The 10,345-nt window shown below is 43.7% G+C and overlaps 1 protein-coding gene across 1 annotated transcript; it reads left to right on the top strand.

The window, feature by feature from the left end:
- Positions 1–1,348: 1,348 nt before the first annotated feature.
- LOC135702348 (uncharacterized) lies at positions 1,349–7,522 on the top strand. The gene has a single exon (XM_065223372.1). The coding sequence runs from the start codon at positions 1,349–1,351 to the stop codon at positions 7,520–7,522; it is 6,174 nt and encodes a 2,057-aa protein (XP_065079444.1).
- Positions 7,523–10,345: the final 2,823 nt, after the last annotated feature.

Here is a 10,345-nt window from a genome sequence, read left to right as displayed (position 1 = left end):
AAAAATCTGTGCAAGTCCAGTTCAAACCCATTCAAAACCATAGTCAAATTTCTGCCAAAATTTAATTGTAATCCAGTTAAAGGAAACCCCAGTCGAAACCCATTTAAATCCATTTAAATCCATTTTCATTTGTAATATCCGGGAAAATCCAAAAACTCCACCTTAAATTTCCGGAAACATATTACACCCCTAATTTTTCGATATTTTTTTTATTTTGTTCATTTAATCATAAACTTTACCAATAACGTTAATAAAATTCTGAGATGCGTCGGCCCAAACCTGACCGATAGCATAAAAAAATCACTAAAATTCAAACATAGATCGCTCAAAAGCTGTGTCTTCTTCAAGGTTTGATTAAAATGCTTTCTATGGAATTGATTTTCTATAATCTCTAAATCTACAAATCGATAGTCGAAAATATTTAGTTGAGGCTGTGTTGGCCGCACTGGCCTGAGCGCACCTACCGTGTCAGAACATCCCTGCAGTGGGTTTGACAGCGAAGTGACAGGTACCGATCTGACACCGGGGTGAGTAAGGAAGAGGATAAAAAGATAGAGCCAGACGATTGGAATCGAAAATTATAACATTCTCAGTCCTAAATGTTTCTTATGCATCTATTATTAAATTGAACTTAAATTAATCTTAAACTAGTGAACCTAGGTGCTAAATATTAAAATTAACCGTGAAATTGTTTGAGCCGGTAAGCTGAGATCACTTAAAACTATCTTAAACGAAACTTAATTGCTATTAGTTATAACTAGGTTACCCACAACAATAACACCAGCTTTGCAGTAGTGCCGCAATTCTATTAGACACTACAATCGGTGAGAAACTTAAACTACAGTGTTTCCTCGAAAATTACTATTAATCTACTTAATTATGTAGGATATTGCCGTCAATTGCGTTTCAAAGGTCACGAGAGGATTAAACCATATTAATCTTACCATACGAAAGCCAATCGGTAAGGTCATACATAGGTACAGTAATAAACACAACAAACGCTAAACTCTATTACCATTAGGACAACCACAATAATCAGGTCGAGAACCCACTTAAATCCCAGCCGGGAGTTATATGCTAAAGGAACTAAACGTAAGTCTTACCGGCTAAAATTACAATCTAAACTTACATCTATAAAGCACAAATACTGAATTTAATTGATACTTTTATGAAACACAAAATTGATAACTAATATTGATCACAAATGTCCTGCATCTTACAGGAAAATTATATTCTCCCAAAACCGAATATTGCGTTTTATTGCCGTCGGTGGAGAATTATAACATCGGAAAATTCCTATTGAAACGATTTTCAACAACATATAATTTTCGTTTATTGAAGTTATGTTATGTCGCGAAGTGGTAGTAAATCCGATGCAACGGATGCCTTTCGAAGTGGATCTAATGAAAGTGGAGTGATGAAAGGAGTAAATGCTACTGGTGGTGATGGTGGTGGTAATCCGGATGTGGTGACATTGGAGGAAACTGTGGAAGGACATACCTGCAGAACGTGTCAAGGTTCTGATACCGACGAAATGGTCCAGTGCGACGTATGTGATGGATGGCACCACTTTTCATGTGTAGGCGTATCGGAGGAAGTTGCCGACAAGAGCTGGAGTTGTACAAACTGCGTGACTGCGAAATGGATCCAGCGAACTAAGGCAGCTTCGGATGGAGCACCTATAAGGGATGACGTCATTCAACATCGGAGATCGCTGCAAGATCTAAGCATCGGGAAGATCGTGACAAGTACCCGTGGCAATCCAGTGATTCCTTCAGTTTCAGCATCACAAAAGTCAGCTAAGTCGTTGACAGTTCCGTCAACCAGTCAGCAGCCAGCGCCTTTAGACTCAGTGTTTTGTCAACCAAAGCAGAAGTCATCGTTGCCTGGCGTAGATGTGCCAGTAATCGTTGCAGAGGAGGCGTTTTCCGAGATTTCCATATCCTCTTCACAAAAATCTGCGAGAAACCACGCCAAGCTTCAGCTGATGAGATTGCAGGAAGAACGAGCATTTCAGCAGCAGCAAGAAGAGCGCCGAAGACTCGCTGAGGAAAAGGCAGCCCAGGAGTATAAGGAATATCTGGACAACAAGTATAAAATTCTGGAGGACCTGGCGAGCGAAAAAGGATCGAGTCGGAGCTCTAACTCCTCTCGTCGTCGGGTTGAAGAATGGGTGCAAACAACTAACCCTGCACCCTTAGAGATAGCCAAACCCGTCACTCAGGAACAAGCCCGTGAACATGACGGCTTGCAAGAACAGCTACGTCAAGAGCAGCTTCAGGAGAAACAACAGCACCAGGAAACAGCCTTTCAAGAGCAACAACGGCAACAACGGTCGCACGCAGAACAGCTACGAAAGCAGCAACAGAAGCAGTTGGAGAGAGAGCAAAAATTTCGGCAGTTTCAACAGCATCAGCGGCAGGAGCAAATACGCCAGGAGAATCTTTTGCGACAGCAACAGGAAGAGTTAAAGAAGGAAGCGGATGCCATCAATCGAATGTGGGAACAGCAGTTGGAAAAGGAGAAAATTCTACGCGATCAACAACAACAGCTAGCGGATGGTCAAAGGGTCATGCGACGACCGGGAAATATAATTCTGTCCAACCAGATGCCAGATCCACAACTCAACCCCCCACCGGAGAATCTGGAAGAAGGGTTCTGCAGAGAGTCGATACGTGGGCATCCTGGTCAATTCCTACCAGATGCCCTACCACAGTCGACGCAGCTTCATCCGATAGAATTGGATTACCCGCATAGGTCAGCTGCGAATCCTATCGATAGACAGAGTAGGAGGCATTCAATAAACTCTTCTATTGTGGATGATGATGACCAGTTCCAGCTTTCCCGCTCTCAAGTTGCAGCACGACAAGCAGTCTCCAAAGATTTACCTACGTTTTCGGGCGATCCCGAGGAGTGGCCAGTTTTCATATCCATGTACAATCGAACGACTACGATGTGCGGATTTACGGAGGATGAAAACATAGTTCGACTACAGAAAAGCCTGAAAGGAAGAGCTTATGATGCTGTCAAAAGTCGGCTGATGCATTCCGGAAACGTTCCTGGCATTTTATCAACATTGAAGATGCTGTTTGGTCAGCCCGAAGTAATCATACAATCGCTGATTCGTAAGGTGGGCTCTTTATCGCCAATCCGGGAAGACAAGCTGGAAACGCTAGTGGACTTTGCGGTGAACGTTCAAAACTTCTGTGCCTTTGTAGACGCGTGTGGACTGCAGGAGTACATGTATAATGTTACTTTACTACACCAGCTTGTCGGAAAGCTACCACCGTCGCTTAAACTCAACTGGGCACAGCATCGTCGAACACTGTCAACGGTCAACCTGGCGACCTTCAGTGAGTGGATTTATGGCTTGGCGGAAGCAGCGAGTGTTGTTGTATTCCCCTTGGCGGTTCAAGACGAGAAGCCAACTCGAAATGCACACGGGAATAAGAAAGGAAACACGTACCTTAACGCCCATTCTGAAACCTTTCATCCTAAAAAGAATTACAGCAGCGACTTCGAAGAACCACCAACGGCAGAATCAACATCGTACCAGGAAGCCTGCCCAATCTGCAGGAGAAGTTGCAAGTCGGCTGATAAGTGCAATCGTTTTCTGGAGCTCTCTAGAGAATCGCGCTGGGCCGCCGTAAGGGAATTTGGCTACTGCCGTACATGTCTGCGCATCCATAAAGGATACTGCAAAGCGAAACCGTGTGGCAAAGACGGATGCACCTACCGGCACCACGAGCTGCTGCACAACGATTCGAAGGACAAGCCGAAAAGCACCGAAACTACGGCCAGGCGTGAGCAATCTCCGCAACCCAGCACTAGCAAGTCTGGATGCAACACCCATCAGACAACCGTCAGCTCAGTATTGTTCCGTTATCTCCCAGTAGTGTTGTACGGAAACAAGAGAGCAATACGCACGTATGCATTCTTAGATGAAGGTTCTGCATTAACGCTGCTCGATCAGGAGCTTGCTAACGAGCTTCAGCTTGATGGCACTGTAAGCCCTCTGTGTCTCCGGTGGACTGGAGGAACTGAACGACACGAGGCGGATTCTCGCATCTACAATCTTCACATTGGTGGTGTTAAGAACGAAAGCAAGAAATTCCTCTTGAGTGACGTGAGGACGGTGAAAGAGCTACTGTTGCCCCAGCAAACGATGGACATGGCTGAGTTGTCACAGTTGTATCCACACCTCCAAGATCTGCCGATCGAATCTTATCGCGACGCTCGTCCACGCATTCTTATAGGGATGAAGCACGCCCAGCTCAGTCTTGGCCTGAAAAATCGTGAAGGGGGAATCGGTCAACCAATCGCTATAAAGACACGCCTCGGATGGACGGTATGCGGAGGATGGGGTTCCGGGAGCGACGCCAACCTACACCATTACACCTTCCACGTTTGCCCCTGTAGTGTGAAGTCAGACGAGGACTTGCATCAGGCTATGAAGGACTACTTTTCATTAGACAGTCTCGGGGTGGCTAAACCGGAGAAGGTGCTTTTATCCGTTGAAGATGAACGAGCATTTTTATTGCTTCAGTCGCTGACCCGTCGTAAAGATAATCGATACGAGTCCGGATTGCTGTGGCGATACGATGACACCCGATTGCCAGACAGTCGATCAATGGCGCTGCGTCGATTGCAGTGCCTAAAGAAACGGATGGAGAAAGACCCGGAAATGTCAAAGATCCTGCAATCAAAGATAACCGAGTATGTGGAGAAGGAGTACATCCGGAAGCTTACAGACGAAGAAATCAACCAGAAGATTCCACGACGCTGGTATTTGCCAATTTTTCCCGTAACCAACCCAAACAAACCTGGGAAGGTGCGAATTGTGTGGGACGCAGCAGCTATCGCTCACGGCATGTCCTTGAACTCAGCGCTGGTAAAAGGACCGGATCTGTTGAGCTCACTTCTCGCAATTCTACTTCAGTTTCGGGAACGCCGCATCGGACTGACTGGTGATATCCGTGAAATGTTCCACCAGGTACTGATCCGAGCCGAAGACCAGTTATGTCAGTGTTTCTTCTGGATAGACGACCATGGAGCCATAGTAGTGTACGTGATGCAGGTTATGACATTCGGGGCTTGCTGCTCCCCAAGCACTGCACAGTTCGTGAAAAATACCAATGCGGAAAGATTCGCGAACAAATATCCAGCTGCATGCGAAGCTATCATGAAGTCTCATTACGTAGATGACATGCTCGTCAGTGTGGATACAGAAGAGCAAGCGATCCAGTTGGCGAAAGACGTTAAGCATGTACACGAGCAGGGTGGCTTTGAGATCCGAAATTGGGTAAGTAACTCGAGAAAAGTACTTTCATCGCTACAGGAGGCAAACACCGACGAAAAATGTCTCGACTTATCTCCAGAGCTGGCCACTGAGAAGGTGTTAGGCATGTGGTGGAACACGAGCGACGACGTCTTTACCTACAAAGTCGGATGGAGCCGCTACGACCCGGCTCTGCTAGAAGGCCAACGACGTCCGACGAAGCGGGAAGTGCTGCGTGTTCTAATGACCATTTTCGATCCGCTCGGCTTGATTTCCCACTTTCTATCGTTCCTGAAGATCCTGCTCCAGCAAATCTGGCGGTCCGGTGTGCAATGGGACGAAGAAATCGACGACAATGCAAACGAAAAATGGAACACATGGCTGCAAGTTCTACCTAGAGTTGAACAGGTTCAAATCCCTCGATGCTATAACTCCAAATACCCCGCGGAAGAAGCCGACGATATCCAACTCCACACGATGGTGGATGCCAGCGAAAATGGCATGGCCGCCGTTTGCTATTTGCGTTTCGTCAAGACCGGAACGATCATCTGCTCCATCGTCGCCGCAAAAACAAGAGTCGCACCGCTTAAGTTTACGTCGATCCCAAGGATGGAACTAGCAGCTGCTGTCCTTGGCGCCCGTTTGGCTCGCGCTGTCGAAGGATCGCTGTCCATCCAGATCTGCAGGAAGGTGTACTGGTCAGATTCCCGAGACGTCCTATGCTGGATCAACTCGGACCATCGCCGCTATAGTCAATACGTTGGTCACAGGATCAGTGATATTGTAGAGATTTCGGAAGCACGTGAATGGCGGTGGGTCCCGAGCAAGCTAAACTGCGCTGACGACGCTACCAAGTGGAGTAGCCTACCAGATATGTCATCAGATCATAGATGGTTCAAAGGAGCAGACTTTCTCTGGCACGCTGAAGAAGATTGGCCGCCATCGCCAACACTTAGTGGATCTACCGAGACCGAACTTCGCCCTTCCTTTCTGGGTCATCACGCACCGTCGGAACCCGTCATCAGTGTCTGCAAATACTCAAGCTGGAAGAGGCTGGTTAAAGTTGCAGCACTCGTTCATCGTTTCGCGAATAACTGTCGCCTAAAGCACGCCAGGAGATCGATTAACACGGCACCACTTACAGCAAATGACATGCTGATCGCCGAGAGTTCGCTGATACGACTCGCGCAACGGGAAACGTATCCCGACGAAGTTGCTGCTCTTCAGAAAGCCAAAGCCGATTCTTCCACAAGTACTGTCCCTAAAACCAGCTCTCTATACCAGTTATCGCCATGGTTGGACGAATGTGGAGTCCTGCGCATGCGAACGCGGATTGCTGCTTGTCACTACGCCACCGATGATGCGAAGCAGCCAATCATTCTCAATCGAAATCACCACACCACCACCCTGATCGTAGCATACTACCACCACAAATACCACCACCAAAACCACGAAACCGTTATCAATGAAATACGGCAGAAGTTTCACATCCCTCATCTACGCGCCTGTTACGAGCGAGTACGGAAGGATTGCCAGTGGTGCAAGAACCAGCACACAACACCTAGCCCACCATATATGGCCGATCTTCCGCCAGCCCGCCTCGCTGCATTTTCACGACCATTTACGCATGTCGGAGTTGACTATTTCGGGCCGGTTGAAGTTGTCGTCGGAAGAAGGGTTGAGAAGCGGTGGGCAATGTTAGCCACTTGTCTGACGGTGCGGGCAATCCACATTGAAGTTGTACATTCGCTTAGCACAAGCTCCTGCATCATGGCGATCCGTAACTTCATTGCACGGCGTGGCACTCCCCAGAAGATTTACAGTGACCGTGGTACGAACTTCATCGGTGCAAATCGGGAACTGAAGCAAGCCAACGAAGCAGTAAACCAACACGAACTGATGAGAGAGTTCACGAGCTCTGGGATTGAGTGGGTGTTCAACCCACCTCTGTCACCACACATGAGCGGTAGCTGGGAGCGATTGATTCGCACCGTCAAGAACAACTTGATGGTTGTTTGTTCGTCGAAGAAGACGTCCGATGAAGTATTCCGCAATCTACTAACTGAAGTGGAGAATACAGTCAACTCGCGTCCACTAACTCACGTGCCGATTGATGAGGATTCGGCCCCAGCGTTGACTCCGAATCACTTTCTGCTTGGATCGTCCAGTGGTTCGAAACCGATCACAAGCCTCGATGATAGCGGCGCAGCCCTGAGACAGAACTGGTGTACGTCGCAAATTTAAGCGAACCAATATTGGAAGCGTTGGGTGTCGGACTACCTTCCAGAAATCACTCGCCGAACCAAGTGGTTTCGTCATACAAAACCGATCGCCGTGGGCGATATTGTAGTCATCGCTGATTGCAACATGCCCCGCAATTGTTGGCCGAAGGGTAAAGTCATCAGCACCAAAGTCAGCCAGGATGACCAGGTTCGGTCCGCAACCGTGAGGACAGCGAGTGGCGTATACGATCGCCCGGCGACGAAGCTTGCTGTTCTAGACATATGGTGCGACGGAGAGTAAGCCAACCAGGGGTTGTCGTACCCTGGGGGGAGTGTTGGCCGCACTGGCCTGAGCGCACCTACCGTGTCAGAACATCCCTGCAGTGGGTTTGACAGCGAAGTGACAGGTACCGATCTGACACCGGGGTGAGTAAGGAAGAGGATAAAAAGATAGAGCCAGACGATTGGAATCGAAAATTATAACATTCTCAGTCCTAAATGTTTCTTATGCATCTATTATTAAATTGAACTTAAATTAATCTTAAACTAGTGAACCTAGGTGCTAAATATTAAAATTAACCGTGAAATTGTTTGAGCCGGTAAGCTGAGATCACTTAAAACTATCTTAAACGAAACTTAATTGCTATTAGTTATAACTAGGTTACCCACAACAATAACACCAGCTTTGCAGTAGTGCCGCAATTCTATTAGACACTACAATCGGTGAGAAACTTAAACTACAGTGTTTCCTCGAAAATTACTATTAATCTACTTAATTATGTAGGATATTGCCGTCAATTGCGTTTCAAAGGTCACGAGAGGATTAAACCATATTAATCTTACCATACGAAAGCCAATCGGTAAGGTCATACATAGGTACAGTAATAAACACAACAAACGCTAAACTCTATTACCATTAGGACAACCACAATAATCAGGTCGAGAACCCACTTAAATCCCAGCCGGGAGTTATATGCTAAAGGAACTAAACGTAAGTCTTACCGGCTAAAATTACAATCTAAACTTACATCTATAAAGCACAAATACTGAATTTAATTGATACTTTTATGAAACACAAAATTGATAACTAATATTGATCACAAATGTCCTGCATCTTACAGGAAAATTATATTCTCCCAAAACCGAATATTGCGTTTTATTGCCGTCGGTGGAGAATTATAACATCGGAAAATTCCTATTGAAACGATTGGTATATATATGGATATATTTTAGATTCCAAATGAATATGTGAAAAATCTCAATGATTCGTTTTCATGTTAAGAAATGATAATAAACAAAAATAAAATACAAAAAATAATCAAATCATATCAAATCATCAATAAATCAAACTAAAATTCAATTAAAATCGTATCGAAAATCAGTAAAAATCTTATTCCAAAACCACAGCACTAATACAATCAATATTAATCAAAATCTTAAGAAAATTTGATTAAATTTTAGTTTGGATCTAGTTAGGATCTAGTCGCAATCTAGTTTGAACCCAGTAAAAATTCATTTGAAATCTTTTCAGAATGCAGTTAATATCCGGTAAAATATATCTTAAATCTAAGTCAAAATTCAATTTGCACTGGATTTTTTAAATGTTTTAAGACTCTCAATAACTTTCACAGATTATACTCATCACATCACATTCACATCACACCAGTCGGAGTCGGAAAGTGAGTGAGACTCCAATGAAACTCGAGTGTAGCAATGAATATCCCGACCAAATTCAGTTGTAAATCCAAACAAAAACCTGTAAATATCCAGTCAAAAGCTTGGAAAATCCCAGTAATATCCAGACAAAATCTTTTAAAAATTCAATTAAAATTCATTTAAACTCTTGTCAGGATGCAGTTTGAATCCAGTAAAAATATATCTTAAATCCAGTGAAAATTTAGTTTGCACTGTTTATATATTTTTTATTTATTTTTGGACTCTCATTAGGTTGGTTTTTAACATCACATTCACATCACATTCACAAATAGATTAAAATACATTAAAGACTCAGTGAAAATCCAGTAAAAACCAGTCGAAATCCAGTGAAAATCGAGTGAGACTCCATTGAAACTCGAGTGAAACAGCAGTGAAAACCTCTTTAAAAATTTAGTTGATAATCGAAATAAAAACCTATTCATATCCATTCTAAAACATGGGAAATTCCAGCGAAATCCAATCAAGATCTATTAATAATCCCGTTAAAATTAATTTAAAATCTAGTCAGAAGGCACTTAGGCCGTAACAAATTAAAAAAAAATATATGTATATGTCACCCCTTTCAAACCTGTCGGGAAATATCAAGAGACACAAAACATATTTATTTTCAAGTTTTCTATCGAAAAATTTCCTCGCTAAAACCAACAATACTCCTAAGTCACCTACAAAAGCTGTGGAAAAAGTGTCCGAAAGGGCTGCCAAAGAAAATCTAAAGTTAAATTTCATTAATTGAAGTGTATGTTTCAAAACCATCTAATAAACAAAACATGAATTCTTTGTTTTTGTTTCGATTTTTTTTGTAGTTTTTGCCCACCTCCCTTCATATGGTTTGTAGTGATAGGATATATCTTTTTTTTAAATATTTGTTACGGTCTTGAAATCCAGTGAAAATTATCTGAAATCCAGTGTATGTAACTTTCAATAGCATTGATTTTTTAGACTCTCATTAATTTTCAAAGATTTCATACACATTTTCATTACATTCACATAACATTTACACATGGATTCAAATGCATAAATAAAAATCATTGAAAATCCAGTTGAAATCCAGTGAATATCCTATGAAAATCGAGTAAAACACTAGTGAAAATCCTGTTAAAATCCTGTTATAAATCCAATCAAAATCCTG

This window comes from Ochlerotatus camptorhynchus, unplaced genomic scaffold (assembly GCF_037179485.1).
Source record: "Ochlerotatus camptorhynchus isolate MF236.1 unplaced genomic scaffold, CSIRO-AGI_Acam_v1.1 ptg000017l, whole genome shotgun sequence".
Lineage (NCBI taxonomy): Eukaryota > Metazoa > Arthropoda > Insecta > Diptera > Culicidae > Ochlerotatus > Ochlerotatus camptorhynchus.
Note: the sequence above shows the minus strand (reverse complement) of the source record. Positions and strands in the feature narration are given on the sequence as shown.

Bases quoted from the DNA above. Each gene is read 5' to 3' on its own strand.
- LOC135702348 (XM_065223372.1), top strand. From the start codon at position 1,349: ATGTCGCGAAGTGGTAGTAAATCCGATGCAACGGATGCCTTTCGAAGT.